This window comes from Grus americana, chromosome 8 (assembly GCF_028858705.1).
Source record: "Grus americana isolate bGruAme1 chromosome 8, bGruAme1.mat, whole genome shotgun sequence".
Taxonomy (NCBI): domain Eukaryota; kingdom Metazoa; phylum Chordata; class Aves; order Gruiformes; family Gruidae; genus Grus; species Grus americana.
The window spans coordinates 12,888,272-12,913,442 of NC_072859.1; the positions used below are offsets into that span (position 1 = coordinate 12,888,272).

General features: G+C 37.9%; 1 protein-coding gene across 7 annotated transcripts in view; it reads right to left on the reverse strand.

Moving 5' to 3' along the window:
- Positions 1-9,299: 9,299 nt before the first annotated feature.
- The window catches only part of NTNG1 (netrin G1), a 158,552-nt gene continuing 142,680 nt past the window's right edge, over positions 9,300-25,171 (reverse strand). For 2 of the 7 annotated variants that reach the window (XM_054833881.1, XM_054833882.1), the window contains one exon: positions 9,301-10,557. In XM_054833881.1, coding sequence (XP_054689856.1) covers positions 10,331-10,557 — 227 coding nt within the window. In that variant the 3' untranslated portion in view covers positions 9,301-10,330. Of the gene's footprint in view, positions 10,558-25,171 lie in introns of all 7 variants that reach the window. The other 5 variants (XM_054833884.1, XM_054833883.1, XM_054833880.1 and 2 more) reach the window with 4 other exon arrangements.

A 25,171-nucleotide genomic window follows, 5' to 3' on the forward strand; every position in this document is an offset into this window, starting at 1 on the left:
GCAGAGAAAAAACCCCACCATAGCCAACTTGGTCTTTTGGAAGAGGATTTTAGTGTTTTACTGTTTTTTCTGTATGCACGTCTTTTGATTTCTCAGACTGTTAAGATGCTTCCAATTACTTTGACTCATATATAACATCCCTTCAAAAAACAGTAGTTGCAGTTTCCTTCTAGCCTTAGACTGAAGTGGAAAAGAGAAAAACCCAAACCAGCAAAATCAAATGTGTGAGTTACTTATCACAACATTGAAACTCCAAGCATGGTAGGCAAAGACAATGTTTTGGGAGGTGTAATGTAAAATAGAGTTGGATAAGATAATTTGAAGTAAGTGGGTGGCAAATACATGCAGATGGAAGGCTATTTAACTTCACATTTGTGTAATTTGGATGGAGTAGGGAACTGTAGGTCTCAGTACTTAATGCGGTGGACGAGATGTCAGAATTAATCTCTCTTTCTGTAATTGACTTTGTAAGTCTCTCAACATCTTCAAGCTTCAGTCCCCATGAATAAAATGGAAATAGCATGCCTCCCTGCTTTGCAGTAGTGTCATGAGACAGTAACGTCTGGGAGATACTCAGATGCTAGATATTGTCAGTAAACGAGAAACCTGTCAAAAAATTGTTCACCACTAAATCTACATAGTTTAGTCATCGTTCCTTACATCCTACTCAATGAGAGAATTGTAAAAGAGGTTGTGACTCTCTACCAGATCCAGGGAGGCAAAAGAGCACTGCCAAGACTAATTCATAAGTACCAATCCACCTACTTTTTGCCCTTGGGAGATCTCTAGAGCAAAGTAATAAATATATTTTATGAGGGCATAGAAAAAGCTCTGACATGAGGGAAGAAAGCAAGCTGTAGGATGGCAAAAGAAAGCAGTACAATAAATGTAATTACTGGAGTGCTCTACATGCTGGTTCTCCCATCCTACCAAGCAACAGTAATTAGAGGTAAGAGATGTTAACGAGCAATGCATTGAATGAGTCAGTGTAGTCATTCAGAGCCTAGTTCAGTCCCATGTTGAACATGGCAACAGCGGATGCCAATAGAAGGCCTGGAGGGAAAATGTTCTGAACACATTTAATTTTCTATCTCCTTATAAGAATTACATTTAATGATTTATGAGGTGCGTGGTGGAGAGCAGATGTAACTGCTGGCCTTATACGGATCTTGGCGATGGGGTTCTTCCTGCGCTGAGCTTGCTCTGCTTTGGTCTGAGGGTGGCCTGTGATGTGGTTTCTCAAAAGGTGTTGAAAAGCAGCTGCTTCATGAACATCTGGTCAAGGTGGCCAGACTAGTGCTGCTAAATTCACAACTGAAGCCAGAGACAAAGCAGAGGTGATGCTGATGGGCCTCGGCTCTTCCTGCAGATCTGTGAGCAGTGTTTCACCTAGACAGGAGGTGAAGTCCTCAGGTGGAGAGCATCCTGTCGGTGTGAGGCTCAAGTCTGCACTTTCCAAATCAGAGATTACAATGCCAAATGCTGTGTCTATGAATTTATGAAGATATATGTGGTATTTAGATTGGCTTTTTCCCTGAGATCCTAGTATATTTTTAGTCTGGGGGCAACTTAGATTCTCTTTCCTTTTCACTCTCCCAGTGCTGGGTTTCCCACAAATATTGTAGCTCTTGAGAAGAGTGAATTTTTTGCTTTTTGCTTTGTTTCCCTTTGGATTCCAGTGGCTTTCACATACACTTCTGTTTGGGACTGAGGTAAAATTTGTGTCTGACTGGTAGTGAGAACAGAATTGTTAATTCTACTTAGTCTTGCTCTTGCTGGTCTACATTTTCTTTTCAGTAGCCTCTGCTCCTACAGTGTGGGCTCCAGCCTTCATTTCTGTATTTAACCTTTTAAGTTTCTACACTGTGAAGCTGAAGACTTTGTTTTAAAAACTGAGTATTTGAATCCCCTTTCCTGTGAATGCTTTTTAGCTCTATTAGGTGAGCAAATCTCAACTTATAAATGTGATTGGTATTATATGTTTTAGCTTACTGATTTTTGGCATATGTGCCAGCTTTGAGCTGGGCATGTATTTAGCAGGCCTGTTTTCCAGGAAGAATTTAATAGATTTATTATGCATAAAGTCAGTAAAACTAGCAAAAAGTAAATAATAAACTAAGTTATTTTAGTGCTTGAGGTCCAAATTTATTAATGCATTTTTGCAAATACATTAAATTCTCCTGTCATTAAAATAACTTCTGTTAAGCTTTAGAAAATAATTTATGGGATATCATGATCGTTAAAACCATTATTTCTACCTTTATTTATCATCCACCATATGTTATTAATGCTCATTAACCCACCCCCACCCCCCCAAAACAGAGTATAGAAAAAGTAACTTCTTTATGACCTTGGTGTTCATAACCCTTAACGAAGTGTCACAGTCACCTGTTCAGGCAATTTCACACCATTTGGGAGGCATCCATTTGTCCTGCATGTCACTTGTGAGAACACATACTGGTTTGATTGCCATTCTAAAATGAGGAGGTGTGAAGTAATATTTTGTAAATAGTTATCTACATTATGCATATCAATATTATGTGTTTTATATATATATACACACTATATATAGTGGTAATTGTAACCAAAGCTACTGAGAAGTTTTCAATACTCTCGTAGTGTAGCACTTTGTTCACATTCGATGTGGAGCTTTAGTGTGTTGAACTCGTTCCCTGCCTTTGCTGGTTGCTTTCTGGGTTGTTTCAGGCCACTCCATTTACCTCTCTGGGTCGCAGTTTCCTCATGTCTATTAAAAGATAAATGATACAGAATTTCTGTTCGAAGTATCTGAGCATTTATAGGTTGTAGAGAATAACAATCTGGCCTATTGTCTCTTCCTTGAGGGTTTTTGAAGTATCTCAAATGTGATAAATGGAAGTGCTTTGACATTTTGAGTATCACAAGAATCTTGTAAGAATGATTTTGCCTTGTGTTTTATTTACTTACAGTAAGAAAATACATCTTTTCATTCAACATGTTTACAGAATCTAGTCCAAGAGAGCACAAGCCTTTGAACGAGATGTCTTGGTACTGTCAATTATAAACAACAATTATAGACAGCAGCCACTAATTTTGCATCCACAATGATTTGCAGGTGCAAAGTGAACCATGTTCCCAGTAGATGTACAAGGATTGAAATGTTTTCATTTACATGTTCAGGTAACACTGAAAACAGTCATTGAGAGGTGTGAAAGCATCAGCTAGATTGAGGCCTCTTAAAATCAGGGAACTTAAAATATGTCTTGCACAAACTGGCGAGTAAGGGCCTGAATGAGCGTACATCCCATAATGTGGTTTTGCTAGTTTTGTGGAGGAGTGGTGTTGCACTTCTGAATGTAGAGAATGCATTAATCTTAAAACGACTGATACCCCAACCAGAACATTTTCTTAAAAAAAAAAAATCCATTCATGCTGTAGAGCTGATCAGAAATTGGAGAACTTGCAGAATTACTCCTTTTTTTCTTAAGATTTGTACTGAGCCTTACATTACAGGCAATATTGTCCTCCAGATGTATCCTGCTGCACTACATTAATTAACTTTGGATCTAGCATAGTAGCTGTGAACCACTTTTATGAACTATGTATGAACATTGTTGTTCTGTTCAGATCATGCAGGAATCTTTGTCTTTCATGGGTTGTCAACTGAGTGTATGTGAAGTGGTTTGTGATATCACAAGTGGGTAAATAAACCCCTTTTAGATTTGTTAAATAGAAAATAATTGTTAAGGTATTTTGCATAGTGGTATGCAGCAAAATGGTTTGAAGGGATTTTATACTAATTTTCGTCAACTTTGTTTTGAAGGGATTAATGTAAAGATTTTTTTTTTTTAATTTTGTGTTTGCTTATGTTACCTTCAGCAACATAGCTAAGATGATTTTGTTTTGGGCAATAGATTGAAGAACTGGAAAATACTAAAATTTCTGTAGAATAAATGAGGGAACTAGGTTTGAATACGACTGAAAATGAGGGGGATGAAAGAAAGAAAATGTCACTTGTGTTATGATTTGAGTTGTGATTTACCTCTGCATTAAGGAAGAACAAAAATATGTAAGATGTGTAGACGCAGCACTTAGGGACATGGTTTAAGTGTGGACATAGTTTAAGTTGGACTTGATGATCTTAATGGTCTTTTCCAACCTAAATGATTCTATGATGCAATGTACAGGACAATGTTAACATTTCCCCTCCATTTTCTAATTAATATTGCAGTCTAAAAGATAGAACTGCTATGGCATTGTCATAAGTGTCTGATTACAGATTGAGTAAAATTGGTGACTCCATTTTAAGGTTACAAAATGATTTTTGGAGTGACCAGTGGTCCCATAAATGGTATTTTGGAACACACATGACTAGAGAACTAAAGGCAACTTGACAGAACTTACAAAAACCCCACTGTGATCATTAGAGACTCAAACTTTGTTGGCCAATAATCTGAATTCTCAAAGCTTGTTGAATTTATAGATACAAACTTAACAGTTAAGCATGCCTGTTAGATCTGGAGTGATTGTAGTATTTCCAGATCTAGGCTCCAGTGATGGTACTGGACTTTAGTTCTGCTCTATTAGATCTGACTTGTGAGCCTGCAATATTTCTTCTGGAGAATAAATTTAAGCTTAAACTCCTTTCTGAGTTCTGTCTTCAGGCTGCAGCTATAAGTTCCATCATTTGGATTAGGTTGGTAATTTATTAATTTTATTAAACCTCATTTTTAATTATATTTAAAGTTTTCCAAAAGAATAGAATGTTACTTTTTTCCTTAATAAATTAGTGTTTGAAGAATATTACGCTTGAGATTTCTACCATATACCTTGCATAACTCTTGTAAATATTAAAGATTGCCCTGATTTCATAGATTATCACATAAGTTGCTTTGCGAATTACAGTATGATGTAGAAAGACTTTCATTTCCTCTTCCACTAAAATGGAGAAGAGTCTACTTCACTGTACTTTTGTTGTAATAAGTCAGGGACAACATCTGGGAGTTGTGAGCATGGAGTACTTGTGAAAATCAGGCAGTTTCTATTTAGAGTGCTAAGGCACCCAAGTTAGGGAGATTTTGGCTTCAGTTTTGGGGTGTGTGGGTATATATGTTTTTAACTTTTTACACTCATATGTAGGACTTCTCAAGTCCCTTTCACCCCCATTGCTGTCTCTAATATTCCTTCTCTTTGAAGAAGAGTACTCTGTCTGGAGCCTGTCTTGCAATCTTGAACTGTAAAGGCTGCCAGCGTATAGGATTGAACTGATGTCATTAATCTTGAGAGGTCTTGTTCAGATGTATAAATGTCAGAATTAACTTCCTAGTAATTTGTTTCTTGGATGTCATAACGACCTGCACAGAGTACTTGAGTGAAAATGACACTATGTGAGAAACAGAAAACGCTCATCTGAACCCAGTCTCATTTTCTCAAAACAAGCAATAGCCCCAAACCCCACTCCTCACCCTCCTTTCCCAGAATACACTTATTACTTCCAGTTCTCAACAATGGTTCATGTCTAGTACAAAAATTGTCTTTCCAGTGACAACAGTAAACTTGAACACGTGTACGGCACCTCCATTGAGCAGCATTGTGTGTAAGTAGCAGGTGTCTTAGCGACCGTCACTGGAACGTGCACACCAGTGCGCACACATGCACAAGTTTTGACGGGAGAATGCTGCCTGGGTACGTCCCAGGGTGAGATGCGGTTGTCGCTGCTGACAGATGCAGAACTAACACAGCACTGTTGTGCTTTCTGTAACTAGGCCTGTCGTGAAACTCGGGTTCAGTGCACTTCCATGGTGTGATCTTTCTCCCGGTCCTTCTCAGAAATGAGTATTTGCTAGCAATGCATTCAGGAATTCAACCCTGAAGCCTTTACAATCTGTTTAGTTCTACAGATTGCATAACGTTAGTCTTCTCTGTGCTCTTTGAGGCCATAAGATTTCTTGAGCAGTATTTCATCGTGTATATATTTGGGTCTGGATAGATAATGATGGCCAGAAAAACAGTGAAGGGGAACATACACTTTTTACTGCAATTTTATCTGTTGCATATTGTGGCAAAAATGGTGTCTTGGTGAACATACTGTACTGCTGATGAACTTTCATTTCACTAAATGAAATGCACCATATGGTGCAAAATGCTGCTGTTCTGCTTGTTTGTTTTGCGTGCACTTCTTACATCCTCCCCTTTCTGATACTGTATGATGATGGGAAAGGTATTAAATTGGTTAATGTAAAATTTCTGATTTATAATGCTAGATCTGCATTTTGGTGGATAAATGTTTGTATCCATAAATAATTAAAGTTACAGTTTTTCTTAGGAATGAATTGATTGACTGCGTCTTAATATTTACATCTGTGACTTTGCATTTGCAAGGACAAACATGAAGGCTGGGCTGGAGGTTGGCTGAAAATCTGGTCTTGCATATTCTATGAAAAATATTACTCAAATTTCTCACAGGTGAGTAAACTGCATGCATGGATGAATCTAGTTAATTCAATGGTTTAATAAACCTAGAATCCCAATGAGGCTATAACAAATCCCTCTGGCATCTTGGAGTTATGAGAAAGATGTATGAAATGATATGCAAGCAGAAGAGCTCTTTCAAAATTTGAGGAGTCTTTTGCACATTATTTTTTCGTTCTGTTCCCCACGTGAAATAACTTCTTATCTGTGGCTCAGTCATGATAAAGTATTAGATCAATTGTCATTTGAGGGCAATATCTGGGGTCAATTTGCGTCTGACTAGATTTTTTTTTTCCATTGGATAGTTTGTTTTTGAAACAGTTATGCAGCACTAAGATGCCTCTCCCTTACTGTCCCCTTTGAGAAAGATGGTTAGCTTGCAGTGGAAATTTCTGTGGCCCCTTTGTTAGGGAGCAGCACCATGTCATAAGTTGCCCCGTTTTCAGATGTTAAACACATGCGGATGCTGGATCAGAACCAATTCTCTAGTTATAAACACCGGAATTGCAAGCTGACTAGGACTGACTGATTTAGCAAAGCAACTGGAACTGATATAACTGCATAAATTTAATTATGAATGCTAGGTTTAAGGTCATTGTCCTCTGAACTATAAACTTGGCAGCTAAGCAATGTGAAGCCTGGTCAGTTCTTGGATGCTCAACCTTCCAGGAAAGAAGTATCATACAGGAAATAATAATCCTGCAGTAAGTTCCTTTTGCTGCATTTTGATACAGAACCAAAACCCTAGGTTAGTGATCGTGTTGCTCTTGTTATTTTTTCAGTATTGTGTGTGTTTGCTATTTTACAGGTATTCACAGGGACAGGATACCCAGTACAAGAAACCTAGAATAGACTGGAAGGGGCATATATTTGCAGGTGAAAAATAAAGCAGATACTGCGACTACACGTTATCATGGGAAGTTCCTACCATATCTTCAGGAAAAGGATTCTGTTGTTCTTTACAGCTTCTGAAATGGGGTATAGGCTCTGCCTTCATTTTCCACTGAATTAAAAAAGCAGGTAAAGCGATGCTAAGAGATGTAAATCTCCTCCTCTCTCAAATATGCACACATAATTTTACAGATATACTTGGAATACAGTAGCAGAAACTTATTTTTGAAATTTTCAATTAGTGAAGTTCTGTGAAGTTTAGAAGAAAAAATAATGAAGCTGAAGAAAAGGATGATTGATAAGAAAACTTTCCACTGGGTGTACTCCTGTACAAAATTGTGATTTTATTAATAGGTGAGGGAGGATAAATTGCATGAAATGGTAGCTAAATATGTGGAAAGCCATATACTCTGCATTGGTTTAGAAGATCATAAGTATATGAAATTGGGATGCAGCTGAATTGATTGCGATCTGATATTCATTATACTTGAGCACTGCTGGCAGAATCCCTTCTAACCAAACATGCATAACATGCTTTCTTAGCACTTTCACAAAGCCTTGAGTTTATAATGACAATTAACGTGCATCTCTTCCAATAATTACACAATCTGAATTTGGTTTGTGCTAATAAGCTTTGAGAAAACTGAAATTCCACATTTTAATATCAGAAATCCACTTAATTATAGGTAATCTCCGGCTCTGCATGTCACCTGTATTAGCATTCACATTCCTCTTTGAGTCTGCAATATAATTTTCTGTTTATTGTTGTGAATGTCTTTCTAATATGTACATGCAATCTCATGTAGTCCACGGCTGGCAACGAGCCAAGCTCTTAATTTATCATTGCCTTATCTTATTTAGCCCACCGAAAGAGAGTGGCAGCGTGAATAGCAAACGTTCTACGTCAAGGGCCAAGGTGACAGCCTGAATGAGCAGTAGCTTGTTGTCTTCATCATCATCATCTGCACAGGATTTTTTTAGAAATGAAGACCTGATATGCCTACCCATTTCTGGAGGCTGGGTACTGGCCTGCAAAACTTGTTCCCTCAGAGGAAAGAGCTTAGCCAAGAAGGCAGTGCCCTAAATTCTGCTCTGTTCACCACTTAGAAGAGGCATCCAGGTAGAATTTATTTCTCTCAGGAATTTTTCTTTTGCTGATTAATTGTTTTCCATACTAGGCTATTATGTTGGTAAAATATTTACAGCCATTATGATGAAAATTGCTAGGAAATGAATTCACACCGTCTTGCTACCTTTTGATTCCCCCCCCCGGACTTTGAAATGCTGCTATGGTTTTGGCTTGCCTCTCTATTCTTGCTATCCTTTTCTGTCACACTCAGTAATTGGCCTAATAAAAGGCAGAAAGAAGAATTTATTACACCTTGGGCAATACTTGAAACAAACTTTATTTGCTGGGGCAGCACTTTTTATCTACTCGCTGCTGTATATCTTGACATTCCTTCTAAATATTAAATTTGACTTTATTAAAAGTTAAATCTTGGCTTTTTTGTGATTGCTGCTGTTTTTGCAGTTTCTTAGGCAGACTAGTACATATATAAACATATCATTTTAATGAAGCTTTTGGAGAAACAATATAAGTTGTGGCTATATCTACTTCATTACTGCCAGAATCCACAAAAATGGTATGAATTAAAGACTAGCTTCTGTAATACCTTGTAAATTAGTCTCGGAATAATTTCTGTGATGAACTGAGAGAACAAAGATGAGAACTGTTCAAGTTTTCATACCTCTTCCAAGCTTGGGATTTGATGAAATCTTCCTCAAGCAAATGATGCCCTTTACATTTAAAATTGTTTGCAAAAATAATGTCAGTAGTAAAAATAAAACCCGGTTAGATTGTTCTGATGTAATTTCCACTGTTGAATCTGGTTTTCTTCCACATACTAGCTGGTAAAATGATCAAATTTTTTTGTTTTGTTTCTGTTTTCTAAGAAGGCCTTAAGAAATACCACTCTGTCATCCTGGAACTCTTTATGCAGGAATTTTTATTCTTTGAAATCTTCCAGTGTTAAAGCAACAAGAAAACATTTAGAATGTCCTTTGGTGGAATCTTATTACACTTGTTATATATGTAAACTGATATTCTTTGATGCCAGCACGTTGCCCATACAGAGAAATCTCTGCACAATTAAATGAAAGGAAAAAGAAAAGGACTAAATAAAAAGTAATATTTTTCTCTTATCTGATTAGAATTAAATACATTAACAAATTGTCTGGTAACACAAATAGGCAATAATACAAAAAATCTACATTGTACATTATTTCAAGAAAAATAACTTCATTTGAATACAAAAGGATAAATACACTTTTTGTCCTATAGCCACTCTTGTACAGTAGGTGAACACAGCATCTTACCGATGCAGTGCTGCTAAGGTATACAAGGATATGACTGGCTTGAGTTTTATCGAGGGGGCTGTTACACATGTGCATCACTAACATCAGACAAAGAAATCTTTCAACCAACAAGGGTTACAGAGCAACGTTCACTAAAGCACAGGTTGGAAAGGAGTCGGGGACTGAAGCAGGCCAATATGGCAGCTTTTACAGATTTCCTTATACCCACAATGCACTGACAGCAAAGAATGCCTTTATTTGGTCGGTCCACACACTGGGCGGAGGTACAGTAGCGCACCATATAGGAGTAGCAAATGTTTTTTTTAATTCTCTCCCCATCCTGGGGGCTGCCAAAGCCGTCTCAGTCCTGTGTCAGCTCTGCAGCTAGCACTGGTTTGACACAACAGGCAGCTGCCGGCTTGTCTCGAGTCAGAGGTGAACAGTCTTGACTCAGAGCCCTGTCCGTAACCGATTGATATGGCTTAGTTCAGTTAGGCCTTCTCAGTTTGTATGCGGTTATTTTTTCTTTTTTTCCTTTTTAAATTTCAGTAGCAAACGCTCGGATCTTGTTTTGTTTTCATGTGGCACGCTCACTTGAAGCAGTCTGAATGTGATGCCATCAACCGTACGGAGTCTAGCATGTGCAGAGTCCGGCTGCTCCTAGTAGAGCAGTCAGCAGTAACAGAGGCCCCTGTGATATTGCCCCCTGGCCGGAGTTTTGGCTGCAGCCTCCCGGATCCCTTTCACACTTCAACTTCTCGCATAAAATGCCAGTGTAAGCCGGAGGGCACTGGCACCGCACGTTGTTGATGCACGTTCCTCCGTTCTGGCAGTGCAGTAGTTCATTGTCACATACGTTTGCTGCAAGATAGCAGGGGAGGGAGGGAAAGAAAAGCAGAATAAATATAAGTTCACCTACAGGAGAAACTCCATACTAAAACCAGAATTAAAATACTACCTCCCCCCTCTTCCTGAGACATGTAAACAGGGGATGCGGTTTTTTAAACGCTCCAACTTTGAGTTTTTTATTTTAGTTGATATTTTCTCATCTTTTTTTTTGCTGCAGTCTTGGAGAACCATATAATTTGCTTCAGACCACTGACTATGATAATAGTAATTAACAAATTAATACGGGTAATAATGAAGTAATATGACTGTTAATACCTGCCTTGTGCCAGTGTCTGCATTTTTATAGTTACTACTGAACTGGAACTGTAGGTGGGTGTGTTTTATTATTTGAAAGGGGCAATGTATCTACAGCTTTTGGAAAGCATGAACAGTGGTTAAAAATGCAACATGCCTTTGCTGAAGTAAAAAGATCTGTATGAGAAGGCAGGGTTTTATAATCAAGAACTGCATGTATTAATGATCAGAAAAAATTATGCAAAAAAGATAGGGCAAGCACAGGCAGGAAATTCAGCATGCTGTTCGATGGGGATTATGTGGTTTATACATATGGAAATAAAAGATAACGTTGTTATTTCCATTACAGATCAAATATTTCTTCTTAATTAGTTTTGCTGCTTTGGTACAGGGTAACTGGCATCTTAAAACTATCTTAGATATTATAGCCCCATATAATAACTTCAGAAGTCAGATTTGACAAAAGAATTAAGAGAAAACAATACAGGCAAAAGTTTTAGAGCTGCATAATATCGTATTTGAAAAATTGCCAACTCTATATTACTTAATACCAATTGAAATATTTCACTGGGTAAATATGTAGAGATATAAGGAACATACTACTTAAATCTGTCAATCTGTGGTTTATTCCAGATGATATCACTAGTAGAATATGTGCTAGATTACAACTCTGTCTTCCATAGAGTGGTAATTTTAGTAAAGATGTTGCACCTACTATCTAGGCAGAATGTAACAGTAAACATTTTCCCTCAGAGAATTACGGAAAAGATTATTTGGCTTAGAAGCAGACTCAACATTATATGCTGTTTATGCATACCTTACCCTGGAAATACCATAAATAATTCAGAATAGGGAAAATATTGTTAATTTTACTTTAAACATTGCTATTTATTGCTAAAATATGTATATATACACACAATTTTATAAATGTTAATTTACTTAGTTTTAAAAGCAACCCAAATATTATGAGAACTAAAATTGAAAGTCTAAGTTCTTAAGTGATGCAATTCTACATAAATCTGTACAATTTTGTGCACCAGCAACCTTACTGGTAATCTGATCCGTCCTGGCTTGCTTTCAGAAAAATCGTTTTCTCACTCTGTGACAACTGCTTTCTATGTTCTGCATCCAAGTGGGCCAAATAATAATGCAGTGTGTTAGATGCAATTGAGAGAGAGCAGTTAAATAATTTTTTCAGTGATTCCTTTAGCAATCAAAGTTTTTTACAAAGAGCTATGGATTTAACGTTTTTGTCCAGTTTCTGAATTGTAATGTCAAAATTTGAATATTAAGTTACAACAAACAACACACATTACTGATGACAGCCATATGTCTGAATTTTAATGTTCTATATATACATTACAAAAAAATAGTGTTTATATTATGTACAAGGAACAGTAAACCACCACCAAATAAATATGATGAGATTAGCAACCCAGAAAAATATAATGGTAACAGGCCGAAAAAATGAACTGTATTTTAAAGGTCAGTTTCTTATAACTGAGGCTATGTATCTTTAAAGCTGACTTTTTATATTGTATATATTTAGCCATATCAATATGCAAAATCAAAATACTTTATCTGATGGGACAGCTACTGAATCTGCTTGTTCTAGACTACTCATTGCTGGGATGCTTCCTACAGTTCAGGTAATGCGAATGGTGAAATATCTGTCCCATCAATACTGACCATTGTTGGCCTTGAATAATTGAGTGGAAATCAATAGTTAATTAAATACTACTTCTTAAGCAGCAGATGAGGTATTTTGCTTCGTGTTTAGCCCTGAATATATTATCCAAATTTTTCCAAGTATTCAGTAAACCAAATTTATTTTCCAATAGCTTTCCTATTTTTAAACTTATTTTGGTACCTATAGCCTGTTGTTTTGAGAGGCCATCAGCCCAGCTTCTGATCTGTAGCTACAGATTGATGGACACGCGTGGCTGAAGTTGCGCTTTGCTACATGCTGGCTGTTCTGCCTGACACACTCATGCAGGCTCCTATCAAATGCCTCTCATCATTCCTGTCTATAAAATTCTGGATAGAATGTTATAGATGCTGATTTTATTTCTCATTAGACTGTTTATTTCTCATTAGAAAGTTTTTTAAATGTAGTTAAAGAAGGGATGGATTGAAAGCTTCTCTTTCATTATTCCTGCATGCTTCTAAAAGTTTGCCCACGTTGAAGTGGGCATTAAAGTAATTTACGCATTAAAGTAAAAACAAGCAGGTTTTAATGGTCTCAGCAAACTACCATGTAGCTGAAAATTCTTGAATTGTTAAGCTTGTATTGTCACAGCTTTCTTTTCCTTAGTTTCATCCTTGTATCTCTTTCTCTTGCACACACACATGTACACACGTATATGTACCATGTAGATAGCAACTGCGGTGATTTGGCAATTAAATGAAACAATTCTGAAAATGTTATGAAATCTCATTATTCTTTGCCAATTTTGTTTAAATTTTATTCTGCCTGACCCTAATACCATTTCTACCTTCCTGAAAGCATGGTCAGGATTACTTTTAAAACTTTAATATTAACTAATTATGTTTATTCAGTTTAGGAATTGGATTAGCTATAGCTAATGAGTGTAGCACATCAGCAACATAAAGAACAGTACTTTCACTGGAGCACTTTCACTGGAATTCAAACCAAAATTTACGCCTTAAATAAAAGCAGTTGACATGCTGCCAAGATCAAAGCAAGGCAAGTATATGAATTGTTGTTATGAAAATTAACAACGTTTTTAATGTTAACGCAGTATTTTGCTAGGATACGTGTTATAACACATTGCATTTCAGAAGCGGCTCTGGGCTTTCCTCGGAGAAGGCAATGGCCTGGGAGCTGCTGAGCAGGGCAGGAAGAACCAGGACCTTGCAGACCCCTTGCTCTGCGCTGAAGCCCAAGGAGAGCTGCTGCAGCTGGTGCTGGTGGTGGTGCAGCCCCAGCATGTGCCTGGCCCCGGCATTTTTGTTTCCCCAAGCAGCAGGAGCAGCGAGCCTGGCGATACAGGGCTTTCCTGCCCGTCGTACCTCTCCTACCTACCATGCCCTTGCCCCTTCTTGCTCTCCAAGCAGTGAAATGTTGCCTCCACTGCTGAGAGGTGTTGAACCAGCTCTGCCTTATCTTCTTCGTTGAAAGTAACAGTAATGAAAAATTAGTTTGAATTAATCTGAAAGGCATCAGGTGTCAAGTTCTGATTAAAGAATGAAACACAGAGAAGTGATGCAAGTAAAAGAACTAATTCTGAAGTAATTGCACATGACTATTAAGACTTGTGTGGCTGTACTGGCTGTGGGCTTGCTGGCAGATCTTGATTAATTAGAAGAAAGGACATCAAATTGATCATTTAAGAAACAAAACAGAGATTTGATTTGCTCTGGAGAGCTGTGCAGGCCTTTTTTGGGGATATTTCTGAGCACAGTCTCCGGATCTGTGCTACTGCAGGAAGTGAAATATTTAAAGGAAAATATTTAATGTCATTTTCATAATTCATCAATTTACAATCTAAGCTATGGTCCAGTTATGGGATCCTTCAAACACTATACAAAGGAAGCAGAAAAAAGCCACACATAGAAATAGTTAGCTACTTGAAGCTTTTCTGTCCTCGGGGCAAATCCTCTCCCCGCTCCAAACCGACAACTCCCTGCAATTAGTAAGAGATGATATTATTTTTGAATTAAAATGTAAACAGCTTTTCCAAAGTAATCATTAATAAAATATTGAGGCCTCTTTTTTAGGATAAGACCTCTGTGAATGATGATGAAAGATGCCTTGCCACAAGTCACAGATTATTCTTGATTTGTAATTCCAATGTTATTACATTTGGAAATGGAATAAAAAAGGAAAACAAGGGGAAACTATCCAGTCTTTCAACCAGCTTAAGGGGTAAGTGATGTGTTAGTGTTTCATAGAATTTATACTGGGTATTTAATGAAATGTATTCAGAGTAGCACAGTTGTTTGATAAATGTCTACTTTCCTCTTAAATGTTCAAATCTGAATAATACATGAAAATTTCTGAGTCTGTCCAAAACTCAACTTTAATACCTTTACAGTTTCTTGAAAGAGACAGACAACTGTGGCTGATTTTAGTTCTGAGGCAGCAATATAGACACAGTAACACAAATGCAAGTCCTTTTCGATGTGGAGGGCCACCTCAGGCACCACATTGTGCTGCTGTTGGCTTATGTTCTTTCTGGTCGCTGCGTCTGGGCAGCTCCAGAGCACGTGCACAGGGCTTTTGGTCTGCCTACTGCTCAGGCAGAAAAATAATACGCTATTGGACTTAAGCACAATTTCTTTTACACTCCTGTCTCTCCTGAAGGCCATCCAAGAGGGGAGAAAATAAATTTTGTACCTTTTTGCTACCTTAGTTTTTGTACAGCTTGCCTACAAGTAGTATTTCATTCAGATGGGTCGGCCACATGCATATGAGAAAGGACAGACTATTGACTTAAAAAAGAAAAGGGGGGGGGGGGGAGAAATTAATGTATTCAAAAGGACACCATTTTTGATCTGGGATGGGTGGTGTTCACTTTCTGCATCAAAATCTGGATTTATTATGAAATTTTCATTGTTTGTGGGAACAGCATAAAGACCATTAATGATAAAGTCACAGAAAGAAAACTTTTTATTAAAGGTCCTTGCTTCCTTTCTTGAATTCTGAAGTCTTTCATTTCAAGTAATGATCTGTATGATCCCTCCCGTCACTATTTTTCTTCAGTGCGCTCTTTTTGTAGTATCATTTGTTACAGACTTCTCTCTCCCTCTCTCTTTTTAAAACCATCTCTTCACTTTTCTCCTTTTTGTCTCCCAGATCATGGGTATTATAGTCCTGGACAGGTTGGTGAGTTGAGAGCTCTGAATATATTACACAACATTTTGGTCTATTCTAAAGCACTGATGCAAGCTTTGGCCCTACTTCTGCTGCAGTGAATTTTCCATACTGTTTGTCAGTAGTTTGTGGGAATGGCACTACTGAAATCGTGAGAATTTTTTGACCTTGGATTCTACCCATTGTTCGTAACTTTGAAAGCATGCAGGTCTAGTGGCTGAAGAAATTATTCTTGGCTGTTTTTTCTCTAGTGCATCTGTTTCCTTGGTACTTCTTATCTAGTAAAGAATGTTATTTGAATTCATTTATGAGGAAGTTTTCAGCACACATGCTAACGGAATACTCTGTCTTGGCATAATAAATGAGTAAAAAACCAAGCATAGTGAAAGCCACGTTTTCAGTAATGATGTTCATAGGTAGCTTCAATACATGCAGTGGTGATCTATATATAGAGGGCTGTGAACAGCACATCGAAACGCCATGGAAAAATGAGGAGGTTTCATCTTACTACATAAATAAGTTCAGTAAATTGAGGCCAAGCACAAGTGATTTCTTGTCAAATACAGAATTAGTTCCTCAGAATACGATAAAGATTCTGTAACTAACAGAAACAGAACTAACATTCTCTGAAAATGTGATAATTTGATCAATAAATGGTAAAAACAATCACAGAATATAAAAGAAATTGCAACAAATGAGGAAGCTTGTGTGTATGCCTAATAAGAATACAGACATCTACACGTACACATAGCAAACGTGCACAAGAAAACCTCTGCAGTCATGAAGGCATTAGTAATATTTTTCCCACCATTTATCAAATAGACATTAATGGAATTGGGGAATGCAAAACACTTAGTCTCATTCAGATGCAAAGGTTTAAAATTGTTTCTAGTTGTATCAGAACATAAGTGATCACAATCAAAATATTTTCAAATTACCAGAGTTAGCAACAACAAATTATTTCCATTATTTGGAAACAATGCTAAAAATACAATATATACTTGTTATGCGTTCAGGATCTCTATATGGAGCTCCACTGAGTCATGAGATTTCACCCATATAAAGTAAATACTAGGAATGAAGATATAAGGGCCTGGGGAAAACCTGTAAGTAGTCAGGCTTCTTCTGAGACATTACAACTATTGCTGTTACAATTAGTGTTGCACAGCACATGACAACACCTCAATTTTTTATAACTTAAGTATCTTACTCATTTAAATAACCAGTGGCTAGTAACTGACTTGGAGGTTTTGTCACTTAGATTTCTCCCCTTTAGATTTCTGTTTCCCAATTAGATCTACTGTTAATTATTAGAATTTATTTTATTGTTACCAGTCACAGTTTCTGCCAAATAGTTTTTACATGTTTTGCTACCACGAATACACGTGTCAGTGTTGATCAGACTTCTTCAGTGGTTTTAAACCTCAGGCATACCTGATATGAAAAACTGCTATTGCTCTTTTAAACGAGATACTCATAATGATTAGGTTTTTTGAAGTGACACTAATTCAACGTTTGCCATAGTGGGATCAGTAAAACTATCTTAGGATACTGTCAAATCAAGACAAGGTAGATGCTTTGATAGCATGAAAAGAAAACTGGTTTGTGCTTATCTACCAAGTCACATTCTGAAGTTCAGACAAAATAAATCAGTGTAGACAAGTACAAGCCTAAAGCATATCATACCATGTCAAAATTATGGTCATAAAGTGACAAACATTAATACAAAGATCTCCAGTGCAAAGTTGAAACAATGTTGTGTTTAATTATATTGCTATCAATACAAGGAAATAAACATTGACCGAGTGAGAGTAGTTTCTAAAGGCAGACATCTCCATCTTGACTTGTCTTAGAAATGCCCGTTAGAGGCACAACTGAAATGACACTTGATTTTTTTTTTATCAAACCGGTTTTATTTAGTTATCAGGGATTAAATGAATAGGTGGGTAATGGAGGTACTGTGTTTGCTGAAAACTTCTGGTATAATTTTTAGATTGTTTGCGTACATGTAATTTCTGTTCTTTCTGCACAATTCTCACTTCAAAGCTAAGCAAGCTCTAATCAAATTGTAAGAAAAATCTTCAGAGTTTCTACAAGAAGATGCAGCTACTCTTCAGAGTTCTCCCCAGCACACAGCCACAGAATGGATGGTGATTCCTCTCTCCTGTAAATAGGTAGCAATTTATCCTAGCATCCGCACGGGGAAGCTTAGTTGATTACATTTCACTACTGAAAGTGCAAAATCCTCTACAGAACAAATTTTATTTTAACCACGGTATAAGAATAGCAGAGGTAGAAAGTTACTCTATTTCACAGGTTGTGTCTGTGCTTTCTCATTTTCCTTCTTCTTAATCTAAAATCCTTGGATTTAATTAATAAGAGATAATGAGAAAAAATACATCAAATTTGTCAAAAGGACAAGGGGGAGAACTGAATTTGGAATTGATACTCTTGCACGATAGAGAAGCCATAGCAGCTTTGGCAGAAACAATACAAGATTGCTTGTTAAAACGGCTGAAAACAAATCCAGATTTAGTTATCTAAGAATTATGGTTGAGAGAATACTTTCCAATCTTCCTCAGTTTCAGGAAATAACTGATTAACCCTTCAATTTTCCCATATTTATGGTTCCAGTTTTATACTTCTCCAAAAGAGGATGATTCCCGAAGTGGGAGAAGAAAAATCCCCATTCTTTTTATTGCTTTGCTTATGGAGGAGCACCACTGAGTTGGTATGACCCTCATCATATTTTAGGATAATCTCAGGAGAGCAACAAGCTACATCATAGCTTTAGTTGCTCAAAAGGGACTACATACCCCTATCATTCATATTCCACTTACAAAGCTGTAAGCTGCAGTGCTATTATTTCTATCTTCCTGGAGATAAATGAACATTCTTACATGATCTGTCTTCTCTTTCCTTAACTAGGAAGAGAAGCAATTGAAAGTACAGGGTTTTTTTTGTCTAGTGCCAACAGCAAGGTCAGGGCTTCGATGTAACCACTATCAATAAAAACTGGCCAAGCACAAAACCTCCTCAGATACAGAAGATGAAGTGGTCATCAAAAGGCCCTGTGAATGGTTGGAGGGTGGGATTTGGTTCCCTAAATACAAGCAGCTACTGCCATTAGAGCTGCCTGAGGGCATTTCAGATGTTTACACGGAGCTGGCAGGTATGTCGTGAGACCTACGGGAGATTTAGGCTTGTCGAGTGGTGGCGGGAGGCCTGCCAGGGGATGTCTGCCTGTCTCAGGCAGCTGGTGGGGCCCCGGGTGTACTGGCAGGCTCTGACCGCCGCGGGCAGCCCGCAGCCCCTCCACCCCGCACGTTGCTTCCCCGCCTGCATCCGACGTCTGTCCTGATCCCGTGGGAACCCGTGAGCTGTGAGCAAGAAGGGTGAAAAGCCTCATCTGGGGCCACCACTCAAGCACGCTCTGCCCGCCAGCCTGGGAGTGCAGTTGAACTCAGGCCCTGTAGTCCTTGCCCGAACGACCTGGTGAGCTTGGCCCGTCCTGGCCTTGCACGTTTGTCCTCCTGGTGTGACCCCAGACCTGTCTCGCCACTTTGGCAGGCTGCAGGCTGTGGCTGACCCCGCCACTGCCACCGGAGCTGCTCGGCTCGGCTGCTGCGGGAGGGACCCTGCGCTGGTGGGGGAGCTCCCTGCCCTGCTGCCCCCCGTCCCCTCACCAGTCCCCTCCTGCCCTCGGCTTACTGTCTCCCTGCAGAACCGTGAGCTGCCGTTGCTCCTGAGCAGTGGCACTGCACACCTATGGTCGGGCAGTTCAGTCCTACCCAAAAAACTAGCCGAGGGCTTTGCCTGAACAGCAGCATTTTCAGCTTTGTGCACGACAACAGTATTTTCTTGAAAGTTCCCAAGAACTATTAAACAGAGCTGCAACACGTATCGCTTTTACAGAGCACAAAAAGGCAGAAGAAAGCCTGGAGAGCAAACCAAAGCAGGAGCACGCAAAGGTCAGCAATTCAAATACATGATTGTGAATTATATAAAAGGCTGAATGTTCCTGCATCCTTAGCTGCTAGGGTGTTTGACTTGCAATAATGTTTTGGATGCAAAAGAATGCAAATAATTCCTCTTTGTTTACAAAGACAAAAGTTTTTCTTCCTGCTGCTCTTCTCAACGAATGCTGCTTTGAAGATTTTCAAAACCAATGAAATAGTCCCACACACTTATTACTTTATTTGGTAGCAAAATAAGAGAAGATAATCACAACGGAAAATACTTCCTGAAGATTTAGGGGACTAGAATTATTCTAATAAATATTTTCCTAAAATTTTTTAGGGAAGGGGGGAGAGAGACAGAGCGAGAGAATGTGTTGGTGGCTTCTAATAATAATGACATTAATTCCACAGTAGTACTAATCTGAGGACAAATATTGGATGTATTGGTGTTTCTCAAAACACCTGCATGGCCTTGGATCCTGAAGTTCTTCATAGACAAAACAAAATTATTTCAGAGAGCTACTGAGTGAGAACTTTCAGATTAAATTGTAATCTGATGTTATTTAATGACAATATTTTAAAAAATTATTCTCTGCTAATTTTTTGCTTCCCAAATATAGGAGATATTTGTGCATGTGTGTGTACTCTCTGGCAATTTGAGCAAAAGTGTTCATGATGTGTTTGATAAAGAAGAGGAGACAAGTTATTTAAAGTTTTTATTGCCCAAAGCAGCATAGTTGTTGTAGCTTAATAACATATGTCTTGGTTTTGGTGTGAAGGAAGAGCTAGTTTTTAAATAATCAGTTTAATATCACTCAGGTGGAGTAAGGCTGGTTCTGCAAATTTTATTTTACAATACTTGCTGTGTGTAGTAAACACTGTGTAGGACAAGTCTTTGAATTCAAAGCAGTAATTTTGCATTACAATGGCTAGGTTTTTAAATCAGACTTAGTTGTATTTATTTTTTACAAAGAAGACATTATATTCATATCAAGATAATTTTTGAACACTGTTATTCTAAAATTATTTGTGATCTAAAATAATTAGTTGCAAACTTTCTTACTACTTTGGCTTAAAGCCAATTGCATGAGGCATTTAGTAACAAAATCTATTGGAAATACATGTTATGAGCAACTTCTAAACTACATAAAAAAGCATTTGTAATGGAAACATCAGCAATCTTTAATTACACTATCATAAATATCAAAGATATTAAAATGAACAGGTATGTAACTTTAAAAAAGGGAGTCACACTTATGTGTGACTTATAATCAGCTATGTTGCAGTGACCACAAGTAAAGGTACAGCCAAGTTTATATTTATGGGTCATCGTATTCCTCTTGTGTGCATTTTTCAAAACAGGTTTAAGATATCAGGATAATAGTCTACTATAGGAGACCAAAACACCAATGTGCAGAGTAAATGGCGTAGAATGTCTCAGGAGATGAACATTCAGAGTTTATGTGAACATTAGTTACAATGCAAAGGTAAAGGTAAAACTTTTCTATAGTTCCTACAAAACATATGAAATGTGAGGGATTTTTTTCTTTTTTTTTTTTTTTTGTTAAAGCAACAATGCTGGGAATCAGAAGATCTTTCTTGAATCTACATAGACTTATTGTTTTGAATGCGGATGAAATGCTTCAGAGTACTTTTGCTGAACTAGCTCTAGAATGGGGATAAAAGCACTGCCCTGTAGGTCTCTCAAATCTCTTCAGAGTAAGAGTTGTTATTGCTGGTGAACAATGGAGAAGTTGATGCCAAGGGATGTCAAATGCTAACAAAAGAAGGGAATGAATGCACGTCCTGTGAATTCCATTTCTATTTGGTAATTGTGCTCTTTATTAGATCAATGCAACAGCAGAGTTGATTACTGTATCCAAGGGAGTTTGGAGACTCTGCTATAAAAAGGCTTATCAACTCTTAAGTTTAAAAAAGGAATATGCAATCTTGTCCACTTAAGTATCATACACAATTGCATAAGATGTTTAAATAGTCTGACAATTAGAAATACCCATGTCATGTATGTACCTCCTTCCAATGTCACCAGTCAGAACTTTAGCAGCTTCACATTCATACATCGGGAACATGGTAAGGATTTGCAAATGTTTTTTGTCCCCTCTGCTTTACCTTGGCCTTTAAAAATACTGTCTGTTATTGTCTATTTTTAATTATTACAGTAAAATTTTAAAAAATGACACTCAACAGGCAGATTCTTATATCATAATTCCTTTCTGAGATATACTGGGTGATAATATGCTCTCATGTAAGTGGGGTTTTAATTGGTGTAATGCTTTACTTTCCTACTCTTTTCATGAGAATATCAATAAGATGACTCAAACAGCTGGCATGTAGCACTCAGCAAAAATGAGAACTAATAAATTAATGTATCAAATAATTAAAGTTATTAGCTGTTTCACAATAGTTTTCATCAACAATATTTATTGCTACACACAGCCTTGCTCTAGGTATCATTGTGCATTTATCTTCATGACACAGCAGCCATTAGATGGGAAAACATAGATAATAGATGCTCACTTTCCAACACAATCCTCTTCAGGCACACTAGTTTTTCTGCAGTGTGCAACACAGGTGTAACCCACGTGATAGACTTAACCAGTGTTTTAGTGAAAACACTTTTTAAACTGACTTATAACATCACATCATTCAGCAAAAATGTCCAAATATGCTTACACCAAGACACTAAAATAATTGCCTTTAATTATATTGCTTCTTAACAAACTTTCAAAGGCTCTGATTATTTATTTGTCTTTTGAAAAGTGATGTTTTGATTAAGTATGCCATTAGAATTCATAATTCACTATTACACATTGACCAATACAGATGAAGACTGCATACGGGCAACCTACCTATTTTTCACAATATTATTATGCAGACTACTACTACTGAGTTATTGCAATAGTAATAGGATTGCACTAATCTCATGTCATCAACTCTGCAGTTTTGCTACAATGTAGAAAACATCAGAGTAAGAATAGACCTGGCTTAGATTTCGAAAGAGAACCCTCAACATGTGTGCGTTTGGGTTAATGTCTGAAAAGTTCTTTCTACATGCATATGGACTAAAGATAATGGCCCTGAACATGGATGTTGATATTACTTACTATGCCAAAATGTTAAGGTAATTCAGGATATTAAAAAGTCCAGAGTTAAAAGACACTCATGAATAAGAACTGTTTCCCTCTGTGCTTTATATGGTTCTTGCATTTTACATATTTATATTTCTGTTTATCAATCTGCATGCACAAAGGTGTTAAAATTTAATTATTAGTGAAGACTGAAACAACTTGAGATCTTCAAGGAATAGATAACTGCAAAATATTATTTCACTTCAAAGTATTACTTTATTTTATTTAAAATTATTTTCTCCAATTTTTAGATTGTCAAGTCATGCCAGAGTTGAAACCTAACAAAGATATCTCCATTAATCTAGACAAATTAAATTCCTCTAACATTAGTGTCTTATATATTTCTAAAGATGTAATGTATCAATACCCTTAAACTTCATCATGAAAAGAAATAATTGTGTTACTCAAAAAGTCTTTGACTCGCACTTAAGACTGAAAAGCCCAGACCTTGGTCATTTTGTCACGCTCCTGAGAAGCTGTGCCTATAATGTTAAACTGATATACTCGCCTTTGGTTTAGAGAAGGGTCACACAAGAAATGCTCACTTTTTATGAAAATGTATTTCTAGAATGTTGTATATTATTTTAAAACATAATGTCTATTTCTTTGTAGAACTCTCAGAGAAAATGGAAACAGATTTCTGCTAAATAGAATTTGGATGAGGCTGTATTTACTGACAAGTTTATCTCTTTGGGTCCAGTCCTGTCCTCTGCCCCAGCCATCCCCTCTAGCATACCCCTACCTTTCATAACCTGAACCCCCACAACTCCTGTCACATGCTTGTCCTTCTCTTTCAGCAGCCTTGGCAGCCATGGCAATGGAAATCTGACTTCTCCCATCACAACGCCTCCAGAACCGTGTGTACTCCTTTACATCGCCTTCTGTGGTGGGCGCTGGTGTTTGCTGCATGCCCGTGTAGAGTGCCGGCTGATGGGTGCACGTGATACTGGAGGGTGAGAAGAAGCTGTAAGTCCAGGTAGGATGACTTTTTGTATACCTGGACCTTTGTGAAGGGTCAGACACTGATGCTAAATACCAAGTCGCCTCCTGCTCCATGAAGCCATACGGTGAGCACAGCTAGCCAGCACGTAAGGCCAACCTCTGCACAGATGTGCCATCTTAGGCAGCAGAGACTCCAGCGTGGTTCCTGCTCAGGTTTGAAACACTGGACCAGTGAAGTGAGAGCATGAGAGGAATGTGAAATGCAAAGGTGTCATGCTGCCTGTGTGAGACAGCATTTCTTAAGTGGTAACATGGCAGATCTGAGTGGGACGATGGTTTTCTGAAGACTGCAAGAAAGCTACAGCATGAGTAGCTGTTAAGCCAAGAAAGATGAGTGCTAAAGGGAAGTGGTTGGAACTGGAACAGAGGGTTTGGGCCAAAGCCAGGACGGGTGGGAGGAGGTGAGAGAGGTGCTCAACACGTCTTAGCTGGCTCCATGTTTTGTATTTGCAAAACAGTCAAGGTCTTCTAATGGTGCAGAGCAGCGTGGGCTGCAGCATCATCGCTAAGTTGTCATGTTGCCACTGAATAAAAGAGAAGATATAACTGGAGGACACTTCTCTAAGCATCTTTTCAGTTGTGTTTCAAATTGGTAATGGTTTTGCATGAACTAGCAAAGCTTTCAGGTCATTGCAGAAAAATTATAGCAGTATATGGCTTTCTTTTGATAGGTGGTGTAAATCTCGACCCAAATTTTCAAACCGTTGCAGAAGTTATGCTGTGTACATGCAGCCTTTCATGCTTCTCCCCAGTTGTGTACCAAATGGCATGTGTGCATATGTAATCTGAGGCATTTCAAAACATCTGGCTCAATTTTTGAGACATTTGTGTTGTTATACACTATTGTAATCTGTCTGTAAAGATATGCAGAGTAGGATGCTTTTACTGAGAACTAAAGCCTCCTTGCAGAGAACTGCACTCTGCCGCATAATGTCAACATAATGGGGCTGATTTAAGGATGCTATGTTTGCCCTCACTATGAATTTCCTTACACTAATGGCCCCAGTTTAAATCTCATTGTGGGATTCTCCTGTTCTTGAAATCAGTAGGAAGTAAGCCAGGTTTTTGAGCCTTGTGAGAGTAACTTGTTCTCCTTGGACGCTAGTCAGTGCTTATTGCCTCACTGTCAAAATGCAGCTTCAGCTCTTTAAAGAGAGAGCTACATGTGGTGAAACGCTCTTTACTCTCCTTGGAAATGAAATTCTAAACTCTTCAAAGTAAGAGTCCTGTTTCAAGGATCTTCTGGCTTAAAAGGGAAGTTCATTTCCCATTTAAAGTATGTGTAACATTCAGAGTTCAGCGATGCAGCATCTCATTAACAGAACACCCTGCTGAACTGTCTCCTATGGACAGCTATTTCTATACCGAGGATACTGGAGCCATTT